Below are 27,754 nucleotides of genomic sequence, written 5' to 3'. Positions count from 1 at the left end.
ACTGACTGACTGACTGACTGACTGACTGATTGATTGATTGATTGATTGATTGATTGAAACTAATGCATATGCAACAGTAGTTGAACAAAATAAAATCATAATTCGGTTCATGGTGCTGCATTACATATCATATGTATTATCAAACAAATTTTACTGACTCATATGTTATTTTTTTTTTTTCAGGGCAGCTTTAAAAGGGAACAACATTGCCACTATGTGGAGAATTTACAACATTACAAAACTGTGATCTGAGGACCACGAGTTGCTTTGCTTCCAGTAGCAAAAACTTACATTATGTATTATGATCGTAATAATGACAAATAGTATAAAAAATAAACTACTAACTGACTTACTAATTCCTGCTAAACTTTAATATTGTGGTTTTCCACAGGCATATGTATCCACCTTACCCATGAAGAAAGTCACTTATTTAGTACAAGCTGCCTTTTTCAATTAAATCCGTACATTTATAAAACTAATTTTGGGAGGCGGATGAAAAGAGTTTAATGGAGTATGTAGGCTTATGAAAATGAAACGTGTACGGTGTTGTTTTGAAATTATGAGGGTTAAAGGCCATCAGTGTCCTCAATTTAATGTCAATTTAAAAATGATCCAGTTGATCTGGTGGAATTAGCACAGAAATGTGAAATATATTCCAATCATTTAAAGATAATTTTGCAATTACCCTCAATTAAGTTAGTGATAGTGTAATGGAGATCATTAAGGCATCCCGACATACAAAGTTTTGTGGTTCCAAACAGTGCACAATGACGAATACGTCATCAAGTGGCACAAGAAGGCGGCCTCGATTACTCAAGGTTTGTTTTATGAAATAGACTAAGACGGTGTAAACTACATTTTCAAAGGATCTTGGCCAACAATGTACATTCAAATCGTCCAAAAATGTGGTTCCTGTAATGATGTCATTTGAAAATTTGAGAAACTCACTATGTGCGGTCACGTAAACTGTGAATGACACGTACATCCCAGTATTTAAACAAGTGTGTTGTGCAACACAAGTCTTGTGAAAAAATGTGAAAAGCTGATTGCCGCTTTAAAACTAAGAGAAGCTTACTTCCTCTTTGAGGTCACTTTAGAGAAGCAACAACGGGCTGCGTTTAACTTTCTCTTCCGCACAGCACAAATGGACAAGGCTCAAGGTTGGTTATTTTGCAATTTATCTTTCATCTGTCTAATAGTTCAATTGTTAAAGATTTATTTTTTTTGGTTGGTGGCAGGTGGTAAAGCATATGGCCTCCTCAAGTCTCACCAAGAAGACAAACTAAATGCCATCAATGAGGTGAGACCGGAACGTTTTGAAGTCAACAACACAAAATACTGAGTACCTTCAAAAATAAAAAAATAATGGTGTTATTTTCTTACCTTAGGCTTTTCTGACTGATGAACAGTATGCAGATGTGGAAGACCTCGCCTGCAAGCTTGAAATGTTCAAACGTAACAATTTAAAACTAACTCAAAATGAAAGAAATACTAGTATCAGTCTTTTTCTTAATGTTTTCTTATTCTCCAGGCAAATATATGGAGTTTGATCTTAACGACAAAGGAGATATAGGTAGGTAAAACTGCAATTATGAATTCCAATTCCAGAAATGCTGGGAAATGACTAACATATTTTGTATTTATTTTTTTTAGACATGATGGGTTTAAAGCGGATGCTGGAGAAGCTGGGACTGGCCAAGACTCACTTGGAGTTGAAAAAAATGATGTCAGAAGTTGCAGGAGGAGCATCCCAGACAATCAGTTATACAGACTTCCTAAATATGATGCTGGGAAAAAGACATGCCATTTTGAAACTGTGAGTAGAATGGGGCAGTTTGTCCTCCTAAGTTCCATACTGTAAAATGCTTGATGGATTTCTTTGATTGCAGAATTCTGATGTTTGAAGGCATGAAAAAGGAGGAGAAGAGACCCGAGGGACCAGCTTCTCCCAAAAACTTTTCGCAATTACCCTGAGGGATTTATCATCATCAAATGCCAGAATAGCACATCATATGTTCCACTTTGTACGTTATGTGATGGATTGTTTATTAACCCGTCTTTGGATAAAAATATTCTTTTTTTTCTCCCCCCCTTCCAAAAGAAATAATAATTATTTTTTAATTTTATTTTTTTTTATTTTCTTTATATATTATCATCTTTTTAAGTGTTTTATTTTAAGTGTATGTATGAAACATGCCTTCATTGCACACTTGAAATAAGATTCAGGAATCAATAAAGAGTTTTTCATCACATTCGTTAAGAAATTCAGTGAAACTAACGTCTGGCATTTTATAGCACACGAAGAATTAAAATCAACCCTTCTGCAGTGACCTCACATCCACAGCATGCGTAACACCTCCATGTGCTTTGTACCGGAATTAGATTTGCAAATGAGATAGGATGAATGATTTTACCTCAAATAGCGTCAAAGCAGGCTGTGGAGCTTGATGATGAACAAAGACCAAATCACTTTGAAATCTTGCCCTTCAAGACAGCGTATTTCTAAATGTTATGTTCTCTATAGCACTTTTTCCCAACCTTCATTGAGCAAACATTGGTGAACATTTAATTCATACTTTGTACGATGGTATAAAATGTACAGAGTCTATTGAGGCAGAAGAACACTTCTTTTTTTTTTTTTTTTTTTTAATAAAAGACAAAGAAGAATCACAAAGCAACAATATTTTTCACCATCTAAAATCTATTTTTCCCATGTGAAATTCTAAGTGGTTTTTTTTTCTGGGGAGGTTGCTGTTGTTGTAGCTACCAAAAGTATGCGACCAAAACTAAGAAACACATGGTCTAATAAGAGGGACTGGTGCGTTTGACAGCTTCTACTACAGAAAAGCACATTAGACAGCAAGTGAGAGCAAAGCGACTTGGACTATGTGGTAAAAGGCTTTACAAACTTTCTTGATATAAACTTTGTGACGTCTCTAAATGGAAGTAGCTTTTTTTCGCTCGTAACATCACAGTACATCAAATTACATAAAACAGTTGCTACTTTACAAATAAATTACTGTATAGTAGAACATGTAAAAACAAAACAAAAAAACGTGTGCTCCTATGACCAAAAAAAAAAAAAAAAAAAAGCCACATTTACCAGGACAGCTGCCTTCGCCTTCCACTTGCGCTTTACTGAGTCGAGCAGTGAGCGCAACGTGTTCCCGCAAGAGTTTACTTGGAAAATTGTACAAAAAGTTACGCACAATATTTGGTCCAATTTGACTGTTTTCCAGAAACCCATACAAAAAATGTAAATGGGTAGAAGATGAGGGAAAATAGGATTATAAAATGATTACAAGAGAAGCCTTTTGAAGTGCACTCCATTTTTGTAGGCATTCCCTCGAAATTCTCGTGAGAACAGGTTCTTTCAATGTATTAACTTCACACGGCTGAACATGAATGTACATTAAAAGTAGGGACAGATATAAATATATGCGTATTCCTCATACATTCCGATTGAGGTGTGTGGTCTTGCAAAGTACGTATATTAAACCTGAGAGAAACAGACCAAAGCTTTCAATATGAATCAACCAAATATATTCAAAGCGGCTGATGAAGAGCGCGCTGACTGACCAGAGGAAGAACAAATCACAGAAGAAAAGTCTTCAAAAGAGACCTTGACTTTAGTCAACAGCACAATTTAAATGAGTGTGTGTATGTGTGTGTGTGTGTGGGGGGTATATGAATAACTTAAAATTGTTCAATTTGTACAAACACTATAAAAGCATTCCACCTATAAAATAGAGAAATATGTCAAAATAGATTGAGTTTTAATTCAAACTTTACAAGAACGTGTAGGCTACAGGTTGTCGGCTGGTTGTAAAAGAAGGAAATTTTGGTTCTTTTTCCTGAGCGAAACCAAACAACTGTCCCAATTAGTGCACAGAATTATCTTATTGTATGAATCAAGGCGAGCTACATAATTTCATCCAAATGTTTCTCCTGAAGATAATGCATGAATAAACAACAAGAAAGAGGAAGAATTCCCTGAATAGTGAACACTGACAATCGAAATTAACTCAGAAACAGTGCATTTGCGAAACCAAAAACTTTTTTTTTTTTTAAAAAGGGAAGTAAACGTGTTTAAAAGCAAACATATCTGCTACCATTAAAGAGAACGAGAAATACGTTTTAAAAGAATGGAAGTGGATGTGAGAAGCTTTTCAGATCCTTTGCAGGTGAGATTTGATCAACACGGTGCAGCCCTCCTCTAACATTCTATGAACAGCTCAAAGCATAAAGAGAACAAAAACAAACACGATCTACGGGTGCACATTCAGAGATATGTGTGCGTGCGTTGAGAGTGGCTCAGTCAGTGTGTGTTCTGACCAAGAGTTATGGGGAGAAGGAGTAGCTGCTTGTGGTGCCCAGTTACAATGCTGAAGCGCCGCCATCTTTCCCCTATAAGAGACATATCAAGTGGAAGCCACATTTAGAATCATTTACGGAAGAGTAGCAAGCTGGTAGCTACAGCATAAAAAAAAAGTTCAATAATTTTCTAATTTATTTTCGAATGTGGGGTTTTGAAAAAAAAAAGCGATATTTGACTGTTATCGGGAAGACAATTTACAAATTTGGTATTTTAACAAGAAACATTGATTTGACACACAAGTTGCCTTTGCGGGCCACATGAAATCTGGCCCCCCTGCCTTGAGTTTGACACCTGTCTCGAAAGGTCTATAATGCTCTCTAAGTCTTCCTGTTTTTTGGTGTCTGAAATTTGAGACAAATATTTATCGACTACAACATTGGAATTATGTTATTCAGTCTACTAATGTTTTGCTTCATGATATTTCATTTTAATGGTGTCAGAGACTTTGTACCTTATCCTGGTCAACGTCACTGTCAGCAGTTATGACGATTCTTTTCTCCACACGAGTCTCTGAGGAGCCACTTTTCACAATCTGCGTTAGGGAATAAAGCAAACATAAACATACTTGAAAATGTGAGAGCAGAAGAACCGATTGAAATATCCGCAGCTGACCTTTGAGATGTGTGTAGTGGTGGTAGTGACGGAGGTGCCACTGATGGTTTCGGAGGTCTGCAAAATGGACAATGTGCTGTCTTTGTCCTCTTCTGTCCCATCAACTGCACCCTGAAGACAAAAAAAAAAAAAATCACATGAAAGATCATAGACAACCACTATGTATGCCAACTGTACTTAGTTATATATTAGAGGTGTGCTCTGGGAAATTATCCAATGCTACCTCATTGGTACAAGAATGATTATATTGACTAAATAAATCTCGAATAAGGTTAATCATGTTGTTTTTAGGGCTAACTGGCAGCAGCAGGGCAATTCCATATTAATCGAAGCAAATCAGCGTTTGCAGTGTCACTGTCGTCTTGCTCCACCCTCCCCTCTCTGCTCAATGAGAAGAAGGGCAAAAAAGTTCATTGGAAGCCATTAACTTTGGCTTTGTAACTCAACTCTACAAGTAACCTACCATGTTGTGTCCTGCTTAGATGTTACCTCAAAAAAGACAGGATCTCATTACCGGTGAGACACCTTGACTTTTTAAAACCAGGGTAAACCATCAAATTGGGAATTGCCTAATGGACAGAGCCAAAGGTGGCTGGGACCTCACGACTTTTACATTGTGACAAAAACAATTATACAGTGGATTTGTTGTATTCCAGTGGGAATCACCATTTCATGAACTTGAACCAGGTCAGGTATGGGGGATCTGTGGTTTGGTCTCATTCCTAGCAGAACTACTCACACTTTCCCGCTGCATTTTCCCATAGGTGATTTAGTGAGAAGAGATGGAAGCGAAGCGGGCGAGGGCCGAGTCTGGAACCCCTACCTTTGCAGACTCATAGGTGACGGTCTTGGTTGGGACGATAGGGACTTCTGTGGTGGAGATGCCACTGGGTAAGGAGTTGGGAACAGCTGTGATGGTGACTGTGTGGGTCTGCACCAGAGGCGGCTGTAAATGGGAGCACAGCCCCGTGAGTGGCTGTTTAACCAGACACCTCGTAACCTTTCACACCATGCATGCCTTTTAAGGCCATTCCCAGAACAGATTGATTCAGAAACAAGCCTTTCTTTGAATCATTCCCTTTCCATCACCAGCGATTACCAAAGGAAAGCAGAAAATGGGAAGTGAGGTTCCCAGAAATGAGCAAAAGATGATAGTTGGTAAAAGAAAGATGTTTTGTAAGCAGCGCGCAGAGCACCATCACCATATCTTAGAGCCCAGAAGAACCACTGTGCAACAACTCTGGAGGATCAGAGGTAGGAACCATCACAAAATAGTCAAAGGTTTCAAGCGAGATGGAGAAAGAGCCTGACGGAGACAGGAGGCTACCTGGAAGCTGTGTATGATCTGTGGACCACCGCTCATAAAATAGGAAGCAAGGGAAGATCCAGCTATATTCCCAGAGCGCTCCGAAAATCTGGGACATGAACTTTCTTCTTTCTGGGTCTCATCTAAAAATTTACTGCCGGGGTCGAGGGAGGGAAACGGTTTCACCATCTCCACCTCGACCATTGGCACCATGGATGAGCCAATCGCCACAAGTGTTTCCTGATCACATGACTTGTCAAAAGCAACTCTGGCGGGAGCCACGGCACTATGATGGAGGCTCACAATGGGACTGGACTTGTTGGAAAAGCCCAAATTCTCCTCGAGTGCAGCCCTGGTCTCTGAACCTCTGCACAGCGGACTAATGTGCAGGCTCTAAAAGAAAAAAAAAAAAAAAGAAAAATGCCAATCCATTTAAATTTGAAAGATGTGTAGTACACCTCTTTTCCAAAAGTCCTTGAGCTTGCATCACATGCTAAAGCAACACGTACAACATTAAAATGCAAAATAAGATATAGCAGGTACAAATTGGAAATCCGCACAAAATGTGGATTTATAATGAGTAAAAATTGAATGAACCCAAGAGACTAAAAGTTGATACAACCCCAAACAATATAGGTTGAAATAAATATTTTATTATTATTGGGACAAAAAACCCATAATAATTACTATCAACTACCAGATTTCCTCAAATAGTGGCCTGATGGTTTTGTTTACTTTTATTTTTTATTTATGCAGAGCGAAGATGAGGCTTTCCCACCAAAATGTCTGAACTACTGTTCATGTTCAGCTTGCTAAATTTTTTTCCAACACAATTGTCATGGTGGTTCAAGAATAACACAATTGTTTTTTTTAACCACCTTTTGTTTGATGTTCACTGGGGATGATCACATTTTTATTTTTGTTGAATCAAGGTGTGCCCATTGCTAAAGATGTGATTACATTAAATGAAATAACAAATATTTTGTGGAATCGCCTGCTATTATTTTTTCCAAAAAGGAAAAACAAGAGACATAAAGGGAGTTATTTGTGTTCACTACTTGAGGAAGTATGGTAAACTACACAAGATAATCTTTTGAGGAAAATGTAGGTCAATCCTTTTTTCTTTACTTTGTCTTTCACTAACATGATGTTTATTAAATTATGCTTACCAATTACATTTCAACACATACATGAAAATAAACGCACACGAAAAATACAATATGCATGAATATGCAACTAGTGATGTGTAAATGGAATGCCTTTATTCTTTGGTCATGCACGAGTACTCATGCAGTTGCTATATACTGCCTTGTGAAAGATATTTAAATATAAAAAAAGTTGGAGTATTACAATTTAGCTGCCTTGTGAATTCTCATCACAAAAATAACATTTTGATGAGTACACCGGAACTATTGGTGATTTTCAATCAATGTCTTTACTTCACAGTGTGAATAAAAAAAATGTGAAGAGGCAAAATAAAATGCAAACTATAAATCAGTTTGACAAGGTGTCCAGCGGAAAGCCTGAGAAGAAAAAGTGTTGGATTTGATTCCAGTTCAAATCAGTCTGTTTGGAAATAGCTAGCGTGTTAAGGAAAGGAAAAGGTGAGAGTCTTGTTCCAAGAAGGAGCGGGCAAAAAAAAATGGCAGCTTCTCAAGAGCAACGGAGGATGGGAAATGAAGAATGCTACGGTGAAGTCAGAAAATAGGTGGAGAAGAGAAAGCGAGATGGCAAGGTGATTGGGTTCTGTCCTCGCAGGTCACACTCACGCCTGTGTGGGATTTCCAGACGGCCCCTCAGCTGCGTTTGGAGTAGAAGTTGAGCAGGGGGCCGCGCGGGAGGCGGGTGACAAACTGAAGGGGGTTGGGAGGGGGGGGAGAGAGATGAGAGGGAGGAGTTTGGATGGCCGTTGAACTTGCAAAAATTGCCAAATTTGATATTTTGAAATTTAGTTAACAACATGGCATGTGTTTGATTTTGGTTGTTGTTTATTCCAGGCATGGAATTGCTAGCACATGCACTTTAACATGCGTTGGTTTTTTTTTTTTGCACATCACACCAAACTTTCAAAAAACAAAGTCGCCCTCACGTTTACCATTTTGACATACAGTATCGATTGTACAGTTAGAGAACTGTCAATTCAATTGTTCTTTTTAAGTGTGTTGCATTGTTTGTTGACAATAATTTAATCTGGCAACATTTCATGTCATTTTCCTGCTCATTACTAAACCATCAAAATAGATTTGCATCCGAGCGCCGTCATTATGCGAGCAGTTAACGGGAGTGACGCTAGAAAGTATCCACTGTCAACCCGCATCCATCTGAAAAACAATATTGGTGTGATGTTTCAAATCCGATTATGCGAGAGGTAATTCCAGACGACCATTTATTCTCGTTACTGATTTTGACGGTGGCTTGAGGGTAAAAATATCGAGCTGTGATTCAGACCTTCTCTCTTCAGGAACAAGCAAAGTTCAGAGAAAGGAGTGAAGGATAAAAGCGGCATGGGAAGAAAAGAGTGCAAAACAAAATAGAAGCAGAAAAAGCAAGATGAAGAGAGAGGAGGGAAGTAAACTGCGGTGTGTGGGAACGTGCAAATCTTCCGGGAGGGGAGGGGGGGGTCATTTCCCATTGCCATGCGTCACGTCTCTTAGCATGCGATGCGGACGCGTCAGCAATATTTGATGCATGTGCGATGAAGCATGAAAGCCAAAGATGCCTCATCCGCATCAGACAGTATCCAAGTGCAGACCCTCATCAAACAGTCCGACCTCCATTCACCATTACAACATGCGTGACCTGCATCTTTCATGCCATTGCCATAAATAGGTCTCAACATGCGCACACAGTCCGATTCCATCAAACCATCAAAACAACCAAGAAAGCAACCCCGAGGAGAACTCGTCAAATACTCAATTGCTCACATGGAACAGTGATAGAAAAATAAATAAAAAAAGAAACACCCAACTTGCACATGGCTAATAGCACACACTGGAGTGATGCTTCCCAAACACACACAATGACAGCTATGAGCAGATGTCTGATGATTTATAATTATTTGACTCTTTTTTTTGTTTTTTGTTTTTATTTGTGATGTGTTGTTTGGTGTTAAGGACTCACCCCATCTGCACCGGGCTGACCGTTGACACCCAGAGTACGCAACGGCGAGTGCGTGGACAGACGCTTGTCCCATTCGCTCGGCCTGGGTTCCGGGAGAGCTTCCATGAAGTTCCTCTTCAGCTCGCTGATACTGGCGTGATGCCTGAGCAGGTCCTCCTGAGGCTTGTCAAACTCCTACAAAAGGGGAAAGGTGAAGGGAAGATGGGTAGTGGGATGAATGGAGAGAGATGATTCAGAAAGGTCAGCCAGAATAAATAATGGAGGGAAGAAAGAGTGGAGGGATGGAAAAATTGGGGAAGAAAAAGGATGGGGGGGATTAATCAGTTTGATTCGTTATGACTCAACAAGTAAAAGCAAAGTTTGGGTTGGGCGTTTTACATAATTGATCAACAGGCTGAGACTGGGTTGAGGTTCTGTGGTTTGTTCAATTTATGAAAAATCTGAATGCTGCAAATTAATAGAAGTAAAAACTGCAGTCATGATGCAGGTGGCCAAACATTAACTTAACACAAACAAACCAAGCAGCTGAACATTTAGCATCAAGTTGATCTCTGTGGATCCAATGAACCTGTGGTGCATAGAGCAACTTCATGTTAAGTGTCCCCAAATGTAAATTCTTGCAATACACACCCATATGACAGCATGTAATTATTCTTATTTTCAATTTCTAATCACAAATGCTGAATTAGAAGCGTATTAGTAGATTCATTTTAGTCAAAAAACTGCAAAAACAGTCAGTGCATGCGTTTCAAGCAAATGAGATGGCGAAAGCATGGCGAGTCAAAGCGCTTCAGCATAAAAGGTAGATCCTGATGATTTTGTCAAAATCTCAGCCCAAGTAGGCAAGGTTTTGAGCATACACCACTATTTTTATTGTCCTAATTGATTAAAAAGTCAAAAGTCTGACACTTTACACCATGTCTGCATTTAATAACAAAACAGGTATAATAAAATGCTAAATCTGATTACACAGCAAAGCATGCGGGTTAACGCCTCCCCTGATTTCCTAAAACATCACAACACCTTTCCTCAATTACATAATAATCTCTATAAATAAAAAGAAATTATGATTAAAAAACATAGGCTACAAAACAAACTGATGAATCACTAGTTTTGAAATCAGAGACTAGTAAAAAACTGTTCAAAAGACTGATAGTAATAAAAAGTCCAAGCAATATCTCTATTTTTTTAAAGTGAAGACAATTTGTAATTTTAGTAATGACCGTGTCGAACCATAATTTGTCTTTGCGGACTACAAAAAAACAATGTAGTGGGCCGTATCTGGCCCCGGGGCCTTGGGTTTGACACATAGGAGCAAACTCCTGGAACAAGTGGATTGGAGTTGACATAATATAAGCACATTTGTTTCGTATTCTAAAAAGCCAACCAGACGTGCTAAACGCTGATGCGAGTTCAAAATCAAGCTTTCATGCAAGCGTGATATGAAACGGCAGCCAGTGCACCAGCGGGCAAGAAAACAAAGCGTGAGACGTGATGTCTCCAGTGAGGGATACAAACCTCCAACATTAAAAGGCTATGTCTCATATAAATTGAGCCACCCTCAATTTTCTTATCTCTTCTCTGTGAAAAATGAACAGAAATAAAAAAGGGAGGAGTCAGGGTGTCAGTTTCCTACAAAGTCGAACATGCACGCTATGACGTTCACTCAAGTGTTAATTAAAAACAAAGACGTGAAGCTGTGACATAGCTTGGGGCTATGGGACTTGGGATAATGATTATTTTTTTCTAGTCTGATGTGAAATAAAGAAACAAGCGTGTGTAAATCTTGCTTATCATGCACAGTATATCCATGCAAATGCATTCCAGGGATTCCGACAGCATGCGATGAAGATAATAATACCACAAATGTGTCTAATCCTGAGGCAATAATATAATTAGTCCACACGGCTTGCAAAGAATATATTTTGTTCATGTTCTAGCAAATAAAACGCCTTCAATATTATACGACCTGGCTACATGGATGCACATGAAGAAAATGGAAGTATTGTTTTTGGATTGGACAAATTGTCAGCGAAAATGGAGAAATGACACACACGGCTAAGAATCTGACCTTTCGCAATTGCACCAATTCTCCGCTCGTCACCTCAGACTGCGAGGAGAGAGGGAGACACGTTAGCATACTTTACCTAGCACTTGTTGTCTCCGAGGTCGGAGGCTGACACTAACCTGAATGTCCCCATTGATGGAAAGTGTCAGTGAGGAGTCATTTGTCTGGTCAGTCCATACTGCTGACTACAGCAGCAAAAGACACAGTTCAGAGAAAAACCCCTGATTGGTCATTTAGCAAAATATTTTAAAGTCTATTTTGAAGCCATCTTATGACAAATATTAAGGGGCAGGTTTTCATACACACACAAAAAAAAAAAAAACAATTATCAAACAGACAATCAAAACTGTAAAAATCAAATACCTTGTCCTCAGTTTTTGATGGTTCGACAACTTCTAAAGTGACCTCGAGCTTCCTATCCTCTTTGATTGCAGTTCTGATCGGAGTGGAGGTCTGCGGCTGGTCAAAGGGTGCCATTGGAATTCCGGCCTCGGCCAGAGCAGCTTGGGAGAAGACTGGAGCGCTGACAGGACGGGTGCTTCTCTGTGTGGTCGGCACTGAATAAAAAAAAAACGGCAAAAAAAAACAGAGCTTGTATTAGAAATCAATGTTGAAAATTTGATTATCTTAAAAAAAAAAAAAACAACACACACTGCCTCTGTATTTTATTGCAAGCTTCTAAGTGCATGTATACGTTACCTTGAATTCTTCCTCAGCAAACACAAAATACCACCAAGTGAAAAAAATGACAAGCTGCAGTATATTTTTTTGTTAGGAAGCAAGGAGCTACAAAGCTCAATGTGACTGAGAAGTGAAATCTCTTGCAGTCGGGCATCCTTGAGCCAACCTTCGTGTTGATTTGATGTTAATAAGCAAGGGGGGTCAAAAAAGCCAAACCACACGTACGTACGTTGGAGAATACCTGGCTTTCGACGGCTAACGTCAAGTAGAACAAACCAATCATCGTGGACATGAGTATATTTGAGGGGTCGTCTTTCTTGCCGGATCTGTTTCTCAAACTGGGGTCGCTCAACAATAGAAATCCTTGTTTTGCTCTCTGAAGTTCTCACTTCTGGAACTGCTGCCGGGAATCTGAGCCGTTCGGGGACTAATTTTTATAGAATATCAATGAGCAAACAAATACTTTGAATGAATACGGTGGAAAAGCCGAAGAGTTGCAATCTACCTGTTTTTCTAGGAGCCATATCTAGAAGAGTAAACCAATCATCATCCATTTTTCTCCCTGTTTGAAGTGGCTGCTCTTTCATCCATATCTGCTCCACCACAGTAAATCTTGGTAGCGACTTATTTTCTTTAACTATAAAAGCTTCAGATGGATCTACAGCAGGATACTTTCGGATAGGCTCGGCCGCTATTGTGGAATAAAAACAGTTCAATTACAAAAGCCCATCTGTTGTACTGATACCCCAAAAAATGAAATAAAACTTGCTTTGTGTGATCAAACATACCTGGTACTTTTACCGCATTTAAAAGCTCAAACCAGTCATCATCCATCTCTCGCGGTTGAGGTTTAATTTCAACTAACTTCACCGGCGGCTTCGTTTCTTCTACTCTGGCTTTTTGTTTTGTTTCTTTAGCCACTGTCGCAACTTCGACATTCTTAACCACGGCAACTGACAGGAAAGCAGATTTCAAATTAAACTGTAGGACTAAAATTTCTTTATGAGGACACATTTGGATGAGGATGGATACCTGATGATACAGGAGCTGTCTTTTCTAGGATGGTTTGTTTTAGGAACAGTTGAAACCAATCATCTTCTTTTTGACCTGATGTTGGTATAAGCGGTCTCGTTTCTGAATTTGGTGTCTCATCAAACCTGCTGTTCTCACCAATTATCACCGTGTCCCGTGTTCTAGTCACAGTGGTTAACACCTCAGCCTCAAAGGGCTTCCTCATAGCTGGAGTAATTTCAACAGAGGTGTCTGGCACAGGCAGACAGTCAAAAGAAAAAATGAGTTTCGCTCAGCCAATCGTAAAAAGATGGTGTCGGTGAACGCAAAGTTTATACCTGGTTCACGAACGGCATCAAATACCACAAACCAGTCATCTTTCTCTGGTTGTATTTGGGATGGGCTCATCTGGTCCAAAGAAACCGGAAGCGGTTTCATCTCTATGTCTCTAATTTCAATAATTGCTTCGACATCTGGAGAGATTTTAGCCTCCATTGGTAGGGCAACTATTTTAAAAAATAGATTGCTTTAGTTTACTGGTGTGTGTTAAAAGCACAAAAGAGGAAAGTGAGATGTGGTCACCTGGAGGTATAAAAGTGGTTTTTTTCGGAACAACATCCAGCAATAATAACCAGTCGTCATCTCTTTTTATGACTGACGGGAATATTTTCACCTCGGGATACATTTTCTTCGAAGCCTCGTCTACTACAACCTCCATTCTTTCTTCAATCACAGCAGAAATTCTATTTTCAGAGTGAGTGTGAATCCACGTCACTTGACAAAAAAAAAAAAAAAAGGAAGATATGAAATCGGTGAAGGTGCCGTTGGATTAAGGAAGAGCATGCGACAAGTCGGCAATACCTGGCGGTACAAATTGCGGTTCTTTGCTGAGAACATCCATCAGTAAAAACCAATCGTCATCTATTTCTCTTACAGCGCGTGACATCTTTGTGACTTCATTTACGCTTAAATCCTCGTTTATTTTGGGCTCTTCGACGACCACAACATCAACGGGTTCGTATCTCATATCAACTGTCACGTCAGTCAAAGAGGTGTCTTCTTTAGTCGACACATCAACAGCAACTACGATAAGAAGATTCAAACTCTCAGAGAAACACGTTGCAGAGAAAAATGCCAGCAAAGCTCAACGCGGATGTTTGCTTTAGTAAAGCTGATGAAGCAAGATGAAAGACTTGAGCAATACCTGGTGCTACATAAGTGCTTTCTTTGGAAACAACATCCAGCAACACAAACCAGTCATCGTCTCGTTCCTTCAACGACAGTTGTTGGATTTCTTGACGATATGTCGGCACTTCTTCGCTTATCTCTGCCTCTTCGATTTGCACCTCCCTATACACTTCATCCTTTTCAACCACAGAGACCAAACTTTCTGCTTCCGTATGGTCTGGTTCCTTCAAGGTAACTGATACGAGCAAAATGTGTGAGCATAATATCAATTAAAAAAAGCTGAAGTGATCTGCAGGGAACGTCGCAGTACCTGCTTTTACAAATCTGCGGTCATCTTCTCTTTCTAGAACAGTCCGAAGTGATGGAACGTCCTCTACAGGATGTTCTTCTAGTAAGACCTTTTGATCTGCTGTAATCACTGATTTGGAAACGGAAAACTCACCCTCCTCCAACGCAACGTCTTTCACCGATGTAACTGAACAAGGTGGAAGGAACAAAATGAGAATTTTGTTTACCGGTGCAAAAATTCATAAATTACAAAGCAGCAAGTCCTTTTTGGGGTTCAGATAACAGCAAGAAGTTTTTAAGATTGCTGAATCCAGACAGTCGTACCGTACCTGATGGTTTGATCATTGGCTTGTACGGTGGACGGTCAAAAAGCACGAACCAAATATCTTCCTCTTTGTCGAGTGAAGGTCCATTTTTGTCCTCAGTAACTTCCTTCTCAACTCTTTTTACCACTATTTCTACCTCCACTCCAATCTCATCAGTCTTTTCTGAAATGATCTTCAGAAGTGTATTTTCCAACGCATCAAGCCTCTGCGGTGTCTGATCCTCAAAAGAAACTGTCTTCTTTGTGCTGAACTCTGTCTGATAAGCTACCTGAGAAGAAGCCTTGTCCTCCATCTGATCTTTCCATTCCTCTCCTATCTGACGTACCTTCTCTCTCAGACTATATTCAAACACACGCCCATCTATGCTATTTTTAGCATCGTCGTCATCGTCTAAAAGACCTTTTAAAAATACCTCTTTGATTTGCTCCTCTAATTCATCCTTCACGTCGCCCTCATTCACGGTCATCACGGAATTTTTCAACACAGTCCGTGTTATGGCTTTACTTTCTTTCTGTAATTCCTCATTCTTTAGTAAGGCGACTTCTTGTTCGCCTAATTCCTCTTCTATCACTTCTTGGATCTTATCTGACATGATTTCTACTTCTTGGAGCCGCTCTTCTAAATCTTTCACTTTTTTCAGCCTCCTCTCTATCTCTTCCATCTCTTCTACCTTCTTCACCATAATCATCATCTCCTCTAGCCTCTCAATGACTTCCTCCTCTGTCAGCTCTTCTTCCTCACTCATAGTCTCCTCATCCAGGAGCTGGGCTGCATGGAGGAGAAGCAGGAATGGAACACCAAATGTGACGCAAATATAAAAGTCGTCAAATCACACGGTGACTCACGCTGTGGTTTATCGACATGCTTATACAAGGAACGGCTGGAGATTGGATCAAAGTAGAGGAACCAATCATGATGTCGTTCCTGTGCTGGTTGCGATAGCCTGTCAATAGAGCTCATTGATGCCAAGTTGAGCTTAGCTAACAACGTGAGAAGAAAAAAAAAATCATTGACACCAAATAAGCGACAACACAAAGTGTTCAATGGAAGCACAACACCTGAAGCAAGCAGCCATTACATAGTAAGCGCATACCTGGCCGTTCTACAAAATCGAAAGATGGAGAAAATGGGAAAGGAGGATCTCGGTCCACCAAGGTAGACCATTCATCGTCTTTTCTCGTCCGGAGCTGTGCATCGGAAGAAAGCTCCCACCACGGCCGACTGCCCGCTTGAATATTCCAGGACTGACTAAACGTCCCTTCAGACTCACCTTTAGCTGTGAAGAGATGACGGAGTGATGCTGTTATGTGATGACGCTTCAAGTTACAAGAAAAGCCTTTTAAGCGAGGTCTCGGCGAGTCCAGTAAGCAAAGGTTAGTGACGAAGATCAACGTCGGCCATGTTGAGATACCCAAAAGGGCGGTTCAAAAGGTCAATGAAGCAAATATGAGGAGAGCCAAGTTAAGATGATGAGCACAAAGCACAAAACAAACATCATCTGAGCAAGCCGAAATTGGGTCAAAGACCGAAGATACCCTGGGATCATGTCAGGGTAAGGGACAAAGTGGTTTGACAGTGACAACCAAAGTTGGATCTTTCTGGATACATTGTTAAACACGGCAAAGAAACGATGGACTGAATGAAATGAATATTAGTAAGTGCAAGAGATGCAAGGGGGCGGAGCAAAGCGCCACACGATTCCAAGTACCTAGAAATTCTAGGGAAGGGTAGGGGTTTTCAGAAACAAGCATCGACGACCAGTCATCAACCTCACACCTGGTCGATGCCGTGATGCTCCAGAGACTTTTGTCTAAAGGAGCGGAAGAAGAGTCGTTTTTCGTCCGTACCTGTGTTTAATGATGAAATGTCGGTGAAAGACGAAGGTTTGTACCTCCATCTAAATTGCGGGAGAGGCGTTTGCTGGCAGAGCGTGTGAAGCGAGGGGCGGGGCGGTCGATCATGGAGCTGGCTTGCCGGGTTTGGGCCTGGGTACGCCCGCTGTACCTGAACTTGGAGCCCAGGACGGGGAAACGACGCGACGAGGGAGGCTCTGTTGTTGTTGCCCTAAAAAAAAATATAAAAAAAATAGACACATTTCTTCCATTTGGATTTACCAACCAACAGCACTCGACATGATTTGGAATTCCAAAATCGGCAGTGTTGCGTAACTTGGTAAGCGACAACTTTGACCTTAAGGTGGTTCATGCTAAGGTCAGGACGAGTGCAATGCAGCTGGTCAAATGGACGCGGAGCCAATTTCACGGATTAGGCAGCCGTTAGCCAATTACGCAGAGGACGGACGGACGGGCATGTGTCGGGCATGACATTCAAAGTGGGCAAGAAAAAAACTGTTGTTACCTGAAGAAGGTGTGATGTTCAACGCAAACTTTCCACAACTTCTTCGAAGCTTTGTAGTTTGGTAACTTGAAGCCGATTGTGCTTTCGTACTGTTCTTGCTGTGGGAGAAGAAAAACAAAACAATTAAGGCAGGGTTAAAAAAGTGTCACATTTGCTTGATCTCATTTGTCTACCACACAGCATGAAGCTTGACATTTACCCCGGAGCAAGGTCGCATTAGTACATTTGAAATCCCGTGCAGTCAGACTGACTATTTGATTTCACTTCTTTAAAATAAGCCTGGAAAAGCTTTTAAAAAAGTACGAAAGATAAACCACCCTAAAATAAAATAGTAACTAACTCAGCTGGACCAGTAAATATAATAATAAGAAAACAAATTAGTGTTTTTTTGTTTTTTTTACCTCAGACGGCCGGATTTTAATGAAGAAGCTGCTGCGTTTGTAAGAGATCTTGAGAACTTTTGGCCAAGGGAAACGGTTGATTCTCAGCTTGTCCTTATAAACCATCAGACCACCGGAGCAAACTCCGAGTGTAATGTCGACACCATCGAGATCCTGCAAAAGCACAAACATGGATGTCACAGTGACTGCAGGTCATTATAAAGTCTTGCATTTTTAAACACACGTCCACTAGGGGGCAGACTTTCAAATGCTATGAGTTCACTGAGTTCAAAGCGTATTTACTGAGAGGAGAGAGAGGGTGACAGCAATTTCATTTTGTAATTAACGTAATCAACTGGGATAGGCTCCGGCACGCCCGGGCGACCCGCGTGAGGAAAAGCAATTCGGAAAATGGATGGATGGATGGATGGATGGATGGATGGATGGATGGATGGATGGATGGATGGATGGATGGATGGATGGATGGATGGATGGATGGATGGATGGAACTCATGAACCACATGCACTGTCACAACAGAAGCTATTTGAAACATCCGAACAGAATAAAAATATTTGAAAAATTTTAAGATAACTGGTTCTTGAAATATAGTCAATCGCAATAAAATGATACAAATTAAAAATATGAATGTTACACCAAGAAAAAAGAACAAAATTTGCTTTTCAATCATGTCATATTTATATTACCTTAGCTTGGTGAAGGTCCACACCATACATTGAAAGTTTCTTGGCATTTTCCAGGAACAGCATATCAGCTTGGGCTGGACTCATTGACCTTGCACACAAAGAGGAGATTGGGTCTGACTCGCATCTCGTAAATAAGTTCTGAGCGATTCTTATTACAATACATTCCTTCCTTCTGGAAGGGAGGCCTACCTATATGTACGATGCAACTCCATCACCTTTTCCTCCAACTCTTTGCTCTGTCCAGGAGCCAGACTAAGATCTTTAACATAGTCAGCTCCGTGGAGTTCCGGGTCATATTCACCCAGTTCTGATTGTGCTGTGTAAGATCCCAGCAAGGACAGGGTGACAAAGGAACACGGAAGAACCCCACTCATGATGTCCTTCCTCAGCTGGAGACACAAATAGTACCTGGAGAAGAGAAGCACTTACAGTCACATTGTCTATATTTGAGGTGATGCTGACCGTCTCAAAAGGTTTACAGTAAACAGCAAGCGGAAATTCACCTAGTGAGGTCTTCGGTAAGTTGTGCCGGGTCAGGTGGATAGAACTTTATGTTGAAAGTAAAGTCGTAGACAGCACCTGGCACCTGTTTGCGGATTTCCTTGGCGGGTTCCAGCCATGTCTGATGGAGGGAAAGGCGTATTGGCAATAGTTGGCAATGTGTTTTGGAATTAATTTGATTTCATTTAAATTCTACATGGAGTATATAAGATTTGATTTTTGTTTTGGGTCATTGTTTGGGTAAAATTTGTGGTCCCTGTGAAACTTTGAGCATTTCATTTATTTTGGTAATTTTCCTTTTTTTTTTTTGGGGTGGTAATTTTCCTTTCTGGATTTTTTTCTTTCGACTGATACCAAAGTCAGTCTTTTCCAGATTTTATTTTTTTATATATTTCACAGAAATAATATACTTTTTTTACATTACAGATAAACACATAAACACTTTCTAACATTTTTGGACAAAACATGGATGAGATAAATTCCATTTTTCAATGTTCAATAATTGCTCACCTTAAAATGAGCTGTTCAACTACAATGTTGAATTGGCTCATATGCACGCAAATGAAACTAAAAAAATTGCGTATTAAGTTTAATACCGACCTTGCTGGTTGGTGTTTCCCAGTGAGCAAGGCCAAAGTAATCCTTCTCGAGCAGATTGAGGTTCTCGCACACTTTACTGATGAGCTCCTGTCCTTTAGCGTGTTTCTAAATGAGAAGATGCAATCAGAAAGGCCAAAGCCAAACACTTGCGAAGATCCCATAACTGGTTTCCACGACTTACATCGAGCTCACACTCGAATTGAGTGTCATCCAGCGACGTAACTTTGCACTGAATGGTTTTCTGTCGTTTGGAGCCTTTGGCATCGTCACCCTTCTTCTCCGTCTTCTTTTCTTTTGCGGGTTTTTCCTCCTTGGGCTCTTCATCTGCCTTTGCTTCCTTCCCGTCCGTTTCTGCTTCTTCTTCTTCTTTCTGGTCCTCGGGCTCCTCCTTGATTGCGGCTTCTTCCTTGGGTTCCTCCTGAGCTGGCTGCAAGAGAAGATAGATTGGAAGAACTCAGTGAGGTGATTTAGCACAATCATGAGTTGATCTTTGTGGCACTGACCTGCATCTCTGCGCTGCTGATTGAGTGCTGATCGGGAGCTTGTTCAGTTTCTGGCTCAGTTTTCAGTTCCGGTTCTGGGGCAGCAATGGGTGCTTTGATCTTTTGAGCCTTTTCTTCTTCCTTTTTTCCCTTTTTCACCTTTTTCTTCCCTTTGTCTTCTTCCTGTTTATCATCTGCCTTTTTCTTTGCCTTCTCTTCTTTCTTTTTGGGGTCTTTCGATTTTTCCTCTTCTTTCTTTTGGCCCTCTTTTAATTTCTCCTCGGCTTTGTTTTTGCCCTCCTTCGATGTTTCCTCTTCTTTTGTTTTGGCCTCTGTCGATGTTTCCTCTTCTTTCTTTTTGGTGTCCTTTGATTTTTCCTCTTTCTTTTTTGTCTCCTTCAATTTTTCCTCCTCCTTCTTTTTGGCCTCTTTCAATTTTTCTTCTTCCTTCCTTTTGGCCTCCTTGAGTTTTTCCTCCTCTTTCTTTTTGACCTCTTTCAATTTTTCCTCCTCTTTCCTTTTAGCCTCCTTCAATTTTTCCTCCTCTTTCTTTTTTTTCTCCTCCTTTGCCCTTTCCTCCTCCTCCTTCTTTTTGGCCCTTTCCTCCTCCTTCTTCTTGGATTTTTCTGCCTCCTTTGCCTTCTCCTCCTCTCTCTTTTTCTCCTTCTCCTCCTCCCTCTTCTTTGCCTTTTCTTCTTCCTCTGCTTTTTTCTTGGCTTTTTCTTCTTCCCTTTTCTTCACCTTGTCCTCCTTTTCCTTTTTCTTTGCTCCCTTTTTATCAACTTTTTCCTCCTCCTTTTCGGGCTCCGTTTCAGTGCATTTATCTTCGGTCCTCTTCACTTCTTTTCTTTCCAATTTTTCTTCTTCTATTTCCACAGCGTCCTCTACCTTTGCCTCTTCTTTGGGCTCCTCTATCCTCTCCTCCTCTTTCTTCTCGTCCTGCTCCTCTTCCTTTTTCTCCTCTGCGGTTTTCACTTTCTCCGCATCCCTCTCTTCTGTTTTCTTCTTGCTTTCTTTCTTTTTCTTCTTACTACCTTTCTTCTCGAGTTTCTCCGGCTCAGTCTTCTTTTCCTCCTTTTGCGGTTTCTCTTCGCTCTGTTTGACCTCTTTGGAATCGGATTCCTTCTCTAGGAGAGCATCCTTCTCCTCAGCTTTCACTTCTTCCTCTTCTTTCTCTTCCTCCGCTTTCCCAGCCTGTTCTTCTTTGTCCTGCTTTTCCTCGCTGGCTTTCTCTGCCTCAAAGCCTTCTCCTTCTGAGCACTGCGAGCGGCGCTTAAGGAAAGAGGAAAAGAGACGAGAGAGGCCTTTGCCGGCAGAAGTTCTGGTTCGAGGTTTCAGCTGCTCCTCTTCAGGGGAGGAAGCCGCATCGGCGGAGGCGGCGGGCTCAGCGGCCTGTCCCTGTACCTTCTTGCTGGACTGCTCGCCTTCTGGCTCTGATGCCGCTGCTTCTGGACTCTGCTTGTTCTCAGGTTCGGGTTCAGCGGCGCTAGCCTTCTGCTTGCCTTCAGTGTCCGCCTCGCTCACGGCACTGGCTTCTGTTGTCATGGTAGCCACTAGGATGGAGAAGAAGAAAGGAGTCAGATGTGTGGACAAAACACAGCGCTTTACTGAGTGACAGAGCGCAACACTGCTGCACTTGAAAGACAACAAACAAGATTAGGATCAATGAAGTATAATCTTGTGTGTCGTAAACATGCTTAATACTGTTTGGCAAACATATGAAAGAAATAGCAACTCTATAACAAGCTGTCAAGTATAGAAAACAAGTTTTTGCTTCACTCCAAAATTTTGTTTCATAACTAATAACGGTGCCTATTTTGTCTCTTCACAGCACTCACACATTTAATTACTAACAACAATTTTAGTGGCATTTCGCCAACCGTCAGACAAAATTGACAATACACACTCATGCAACCTGCAATGCACGCACGTACACAGAATCGGACAATGGCTGTCCTTGTTGGATGCTGTGTCCAATATGACAACCTCCGCCGTTACACGACTCCGACTCATTAAATTTTACGGGCACAAAGACGCCATTCTACATTGTGTAAGGTGCCTATTAGCATTTGTGCCAAAATTGCATACCAACCTGTGTAGAACAGCTTAATGATGGTCAAACACACTAAATTATAACCTACTGTTTTGAATATTGTTTTGATACAAAATACACACAATTTTAAATTCCCACATCAAAGCCTCACCAACATTTTCATTTTTATTTACAACACACAGAGCTCTGCATTATTAAAAAAAAAAAAAAAAATACAAAAAGCCACATAATAATTATCCACTTATGGTAAAGCAGTTTGATGAATACAACTTTGTTGGGGTTATGGAGAGGACAAATCTCACATATTTAGAAAGGTCTTACATGCCGATTAAAGCCTTTGACTGGCTGAAATAAACCACCAGCATTATGCAACCATGCAACCTCTCTTGGCTGGAGTTCACTACAGTAGTGATCCACCTCGTCTGAACTAAGTCTTGCCTAATTGGTCACTAATGTTGCAGTGTTAATGTCCGCCATATGAGTTCAAGGCCCCCACCCCAGCCTTGCCATAGGGGGGGAGGGGAGCCGCTCGGCAGACAGAGAGGCAGGCCGATCTTCCAGATGTACAGGGCCTCCCCAAAGGGTGTCCCACTATACCATGCATGCACCTCCCCATTGCAAATACACGAGGAAGAGGGAGGGGAGGGGGGGGGGGGGTTGTGCACACACAACACACACACGCTAAAATCCTCTTTCGCCCTCCCATTGTTTGTGTCCAGTGACCAATAACTACACTGCACTCTATAACTAATCCTAACCACCCTTCCCCCCAAGAGACCCCCCATAGGCTTTTTCCCTAGGTCACAACACACACACACACGCAGCTATGCATCAGTGCTCACAGCCTCCCGCCACTGGGTCTTTTAATGCTCTGTCATCTCAATTCTGATTGTCAGGAAGCAGACATGCTCCTAATGGACCAGCTGAGCTTGTGCCTGCTGCCTCCTCCATTTTGAGTCGTCTATCTAACATCTCAGCTTTAGGCCAGCTGAGCAGGGGGAACCTCTGTCACTTGACTGACGGAGATCATTGTATGAAGTGCAGGATTTTTTTTTTTTTTGCACAGTGGACCTCATGTAATAAATACACTGTAAAGAAAAGGGCTGCCCTCAATAGTATATAATTAGTCTCTCTAATGAGGTAAATTATAAATGAAGTAGGCCACCCTCTTGCACCAGTGAGTTGAATGAAACATCCAACATAACGTATTTATTCTTTTATTTCCTTGACCTCACTTGTAAAGTATATTGGATGAGTGCCATTTCCTGCCACTTTATTCAATTGGCTCCAAAAAAATAAAAATAAAATAATAATAATTTTAAATTCAATCACATATGTCAGTGATGCTTCACAGCTGCTCTAACCTGATGTGTAAATGTGAGATGAAGAGAGACAGGAGGTTTGAATGAGGTAGAGGAGGAGGAGGTATGGGATATAAATAGCTGTTTGTGCTCAAGATGCTTGGACTCATTAGTTAGCCTTTACTGACGAGCTCACATCTATTTATGTTCACGGCATTCTGCAGCACATGGCACGCATGTGCAAATATACACACATGCATCCATGTTTGCCCCAACATGCAATTAATGTTTATGTTCCTTTCTTGCAATCATCTACACATAAATAGATGATACATGTCCTGAGTATACATTATCTTGTCGATGTAATGTAAGGAAAGCAGTTTACCTTACCACCAGGAGTAGGCTTAAGGAATTAGCAGGAGTTTAGAGTTAATCGGGGCCAAGTTACCGAGTGAGATTATCTCTGACTACCTGCCCTCCACTGGCCATCTCACTGACTATGTTTACATGGCGTCAATATTCAGAGGTTAAGGTCAGAATTGTATACAGCCATGCATGAACAGACAGTTACTAGTACTTGTGACGAATTGGAATACAATATCCCCCCATCTAAATCACAATGTCATGTTTATGGTATACAATAAAACATTATTGTATATTTATTTTTTTCACTACACTGCCTATATTAGGGTGATTATTGTCTATATATTCAGCAAAATGTAGATCAGCCCAGCCAATAACTGGTCTAGCCCGAGCCTCCATGCACTTGGACTGGCTGCCAGCTCACTGGGTGTGGGTATGCAGCTTGAGTCTGTGTGGGTGTGCAATGGACATGAGCTAGTGAAGATGATCAGCTGTGCTGATTCATGGTTTTTCAAGTAGCGCCGTTTATTTAGCAAAAAAAAAAAAAAAAACAATCTGAAAAATTCAGCTAAAAGTTTTTACAGTAATCCCTCGTTTATCGCGGATAATTGGGTCAAAAAAACACCCCCGATAAGTGAAATCCGCGAAGTACGGTCACCACCAAGAAGTACTGGGTAGCCTAACGAGTGAGCAGAAAGATGCTAATTTGCGATCGTGCTAACACGCGAAAACAGACTTCTAAAGGAATGTAAACAAACATTTGGAGCAATACTACATTGTCCTAAATGTTAGAAACATGTTCCCTCAATTTAGATTTTTTATTTTCACTTTTAAATGTTTTTTTTAATTTGGAAAAAAATCCGCGATGTCGTGAAGCCGCGATAAACGAAACGCGAAGTAGCGAAGGACCATTGTATTCGCAATGTAAACACATACAGTACACATAATTTTTTTTTTTAAAGACACAATCAAGTGGACAATAAAACTTGCGAAGATCAAGGTCATTCTAAGACAATGACACCTTTTTAAAGTCAAGTACACAGTTACAGAGGTTTATTTCAGTGTTAATGTATCCAAAGCAACTACCCAATGAATCGATACACACAGATGGCAAGAGCTGCTGATAGTGTAACATGAACCATCAAGGGAAATGAATGAAGTACCCTGATTGATTTAGTCTGCCCATCCTGTAAGTGATTCCAAAATCATTTCCAACACCAGCTCAGCCCAAGCCAAGTTGCAAAAATGGTGTGTAATCGAACAAAGTGAGGACAAAGGCTTTTAAACATTAAATAATTAATCCAGATGCATTTCACTAAATATAGTAAAACATATACCGTAATCATCAAGCTTGTGCAGAATGCATCCACTTTGACTACCATGTTAAAAATTGAGGAAATTCCTCAGTCATTCAAAAAGGACCGTGCATGTGGAGTTTGTTTATTTAGCACAACACAGTTGTAGACGAACTGCCCAAACGCATCATAACTCCCAAAAGAGGATTAACAGCAGCAAGCTCCTATGGGACCTCAATAACTCACATAGCAAAGACACAAACATCCTTCAGCATCACTTACATGCTCTCAACAATGCTGATTCAGCACTTATAGTGATGACCCTGAGGTAATAGAGTGCCATCATTGTTATATTTGAACCTCACTCTTTCCTATTGCTGCCGGGTGCACTACATGAACCCTCTCGCTGCATCTGCCTCATCCTGCACACGTGATATTTGCGACTTCATGAGAGATTATCTGTCTATATTTATCCAGCAGTATCATCAATAGACATGAGGCTTATTGCACCTTTGTTGGTCAAGTATGTTAGGCAATATATTATGCGCCAAGTGAGTGTGGGCTATTAACGCTGCTCCCCTCTTGGGGATGAAAGCAAGTCAAGTAGAACATTTAATTCAATAGTAGAGGTATTTTGAAGAACAACTGCACGTCAAATGGGTGTCTTGTGGAATTACCGTTATGTAAGATAAAAAGGACTATAGTCGGCAAATCACGCATCAATAGTTAATAGTTTAACTGAGATTTTTTTTTTATTCCTGTTTAGGGAATTATTCATTCAAATTGAATAAATCTTAAAGAATTGCATTCGATGGAGTAATTGCAATTAAATCAAATGCACAGCACAGATTACATGCGCGTTTCATCCGAGCGAAAACATGCGCCCCCAACCATGTTTACCCATCCAACTCACATGAAGAGATACTACGACTACTTTTCATTTGTGGTTTCATCTCATGTTATTTTCATTTCGGAAAATATCCTATTCATTGATCAATTGTTAAGAAAAAAAACGTTTGGATGCAATATCGTAATAAAACACAGCGGATTTTTTGGGGGAACTTTTAGCGCAAATAAAGCGCCGATATGTGCGATCTGTGCCGCACCACTGTGCGACGGCTATTTAAAAAAAAATCCGAATACGAAAATGGCGCCGAATGTGCCGCAAAACAAAATATACATCAAACCCTGAGCGTCATCGGGACCTTCGGACTCACCTACTGCGGGTTGCGCATCAATAGGGAAGAGCAAAGAAGAAGTCAAAATATGCAAAATTCCGTATTCGGCACGTTCAGATAAGGAACAATGTTGCGGTGCCACACATGCTTTGTTGTGCTGGAGGTGTCCGATGCTCGTAAAGGGGCGGAGCTTATACGAGGCTTGGACCCGGACTCGGCACCCAGAAAGCACGGCTCCAGCGCACATGCAAGGTGCACACCGATTTAATAGATGCTGTTTCAAATAGGTGTCGGATATAATAGCGGCATCAACATTTAAGATCTATTTCAATTGCCCACTAATCTTTCATTATCCATCTCTCAATGTATCTATTTTTCCATGTATCCATCCAGACCTTCTGCTGGGAAAGGTCAAATGAGGGTACTTTTTTTTTTCCTTTTTAAATCTTACTTGTTTTTCTTTATTTAAACACATTTTACAATTCTGCCCATCCATTTTGATAGTACTTATCCTTATTAGGGTCACGTGTCTGCTGGAGCCTATTCAAACTCGGAGCAAGAGACGACGGGGCAGACAGTGGACTGGTCGCTAGCCAATCACAAAAGGACAAATAGTGAAACAAAAATTCCCACTCACATTTACACCTTTGTACAACTCAGATCAAACTCAAGCCTCACCAAGTATTGCACAAAAAGACAAAAAAAAAACCCAAAGCACACCTAATCCACTCTTCTCAAATTGCATTAATAACAATTCATAACAGTTCATGGTTCTTCTGCTTTTTAGTAAGCTAAAACTGTGTGCCATCTTTTTCTAACTAAATCAAACTTACCAAATATGACTCGTTACTTTCCCAACAATCACAAAGGCAATACCAGACTAATTACTCGGACGCTCTCATCCTTACGGCAGTTACGCATAATACCGACATTAAGTTTAGAGTCCAAGCGAACAATCTGAATTTCAAAAACAAACAAACACATTCATACTTGTGTGCACACATTCAAGCTGTCTTAATGGAGCCCACCCATCTGCCTGACCCCATTAGGGCCATGCGGCTGATGGGCGGCGGGCGGGCGGGTGGGAAGGGGGTCAGTTGAAGGGGTTCATTATTCCCTCTCAGACACCATCACCTTTGTCTCACAGACAAGTTCACGTGGTATGCCCAGCAGTTAGCTATTCAAACAAAGATCTTACCAGTAAAGAGCTGATTCTGCTTATCCAATAAGTCCAAAACGGCCGGTTAACAGAGGGAAACCCCCCCCAAAATATAACCTCCAACACAGCAAAAGTCACTTTTTTTCCTTGTAGACTTTAGTCACGGAGCAAAGTGACACAACATCAGGGCATTCGTTGTAAGCCCTGTTAAACATTTACCAATGTATTCCCGGAAGCGACCCGACTAGTGCTGCCCCGATACAGAAGGAAAGGCAGTGCTTAGTTTATTGGTTCTATTCATCCCGCTTGGATGTGTCCAGGTCTGAGAGAGAGAGAAAAAAAAATGGTGTATGAAGGAGTGGTGCCGCAGCTCAGTTGCTTTGGAGACTGTCATGCGCTGG

The 27,754-nt window shown here is 40.8% G+C and overlaps 2 protein-coding genes across 5 annotated transcripts; one reads left to right on the top strand and one right to left on the bottom strand.

The window, feature by feature from the left end:
* Positions 1-1,097: 1,097 nt before the first annotated feature.
* On the top strand, positions 1,098-2,252 carry LOC147052100 (allograft inflammatory factor 1-like). The gene is made up of 6 exons (XM_085918966.1): positions 1,098-1,160; positions 1,239-1,300; positions 1,389-1,455; positions 1,532-1,573; positions 1,654-1,816; positions 1,890-2,252. Exons 1-6 carry the CDS (start codon positions 1,145-1,147, stop codon positions 1,972-1,974), a joined length of 435 nt encoding a protein of 144 aa, XP_085775092.1. The 5' UTR covers positions 1,098-1,144; the 3' UTR covers positions 1,975-2,252.
* On the bottom strand, positions 1,540-26,380 carry LOC147052099 (uncharacterized). 4 transcript variants are annotated; one of them, XM_085918929.1, is made up of 34 exons: positions 26,234-26,372; positions 21,409-21,557; positions 20,026-21,276; positions 19,704-19,949; positions 19,523-19,627; positions 18,925-19,043; positions 18,611-18,829; positions 18,422-18,509; positions 17,738-17,890; positions 17,337-17,434; positions 16,870-17,042; positions 16,687-16,788; positions 16,072-16,254; positions 15,824-15,958; positions 14,982-15,746; positions 14,675-14,839; positions 14,381-14,599; positions 14,038-14,259; positions 13,759-13,950; positions 13,515-13,682; positions 13,198-13,428; positions 12,954-13,118; positions 12,671-12,856; positions 12,395-12,592; positions 11,848-12,041; positions 11,604-11,669; positions 11,488-11,526; positions 10,935-10,997; positions 9,417-9,590; positions 6,318-6,689; positions 5,814-5,936; positions 4,991-5,101; positions 4,830-4,910; positions 1,559-4,407 (listed from the first exon to the last, which is right to left on the bottom strand). In XM_085918929.1, the coding sequence occupies exons 2-34, from the start codon at positions 21,547-21,549 to the stop codon at positions 4,378-4,380; spliced, it is 6,777 nt and encodes a 2,258-aa protein (XP_085775055.1). In that variant the 5' UTR covers positions 21,550-21,557; positions 26,234-26,372; the 3' UTR covers positions 1,559-4,377. The 4 variants fall into 4 exon arrangements, with proteins under 4 accessions (XP_085775058.1, XP_085775055.1, XP_085775054.1 ...); XM_085918932.1 differs by having other exon boundaries at positions 1,540-4,407; positions 12,407-12,592; positions 15,824-16,036; positions 20,026-21,557; positions 26,234-26,380; XM_085918928.1 differs by having other exon boundaries at positions 20,026-21,557; positions 26,234-26,371.
* Positions 26,381-27,754: the final 1,374 nt, after the last annotated feature.

Source organism: Syngnathus leptorhynchus, chromosome 8 (assembly GCF_054491065.1).
Source record: "Syngnathus leptorhynchus isolate UIUO chromosome 8, UIUO_Slep, whole genome shotgun sequence".
Lineage (NCBI taxonomy): Eukaryota > Metazoa > Chordata > Actinopteri > Syngnathiformes > Syngnathidae > Syngnathus > Syngnathus leptorhynchus.
Note: the sequence above shows the minus strand (reverse complement) of the source record. Positions and strands in the feature narration are given on the sequence as shown.

Bases quoted from the DNA above. Each gene is read 5' to 3' on its own strand.
- LOC147052100 (XM_085918966.1), top strand. The intron at 1,456-1,531 runs GTAACAATTTAA...CTTATTCTCCAG, and splicing joins CAAGCTTGAAATGTTCAAAC to GCAAATATATGGAGTTTGAT. The intron at 1,574-1,653 runs GTAGGTAAAACT...TATTTTTTTTAG, and splicing joins TAACGACAAAGGAGATATAG to ACATGATGGGTTTAAAGCGG.
- LOC147052099 (XM_085918932.1), bottom strand. From the start codon at position 21,549: ATGACAACAGAAGCCAGTGCCGTGAGCGAGGCGGACACTGAAGGCAAG. The intron at 13,951-14,037 runs GTATTGCCGACT...TTTTTTGTCAAG, and splicing joins ACCGCAATTTGTACCGCCAG to TGACGTGGATTCACACTCAC. The intron at 13,429-13,514 runs GTATAAACTTTG...TGCCTGTGCCAG, and splicing joins TGATGCCGTTCGTGAACCAG to ACACCTCTGTTGAAATTACT.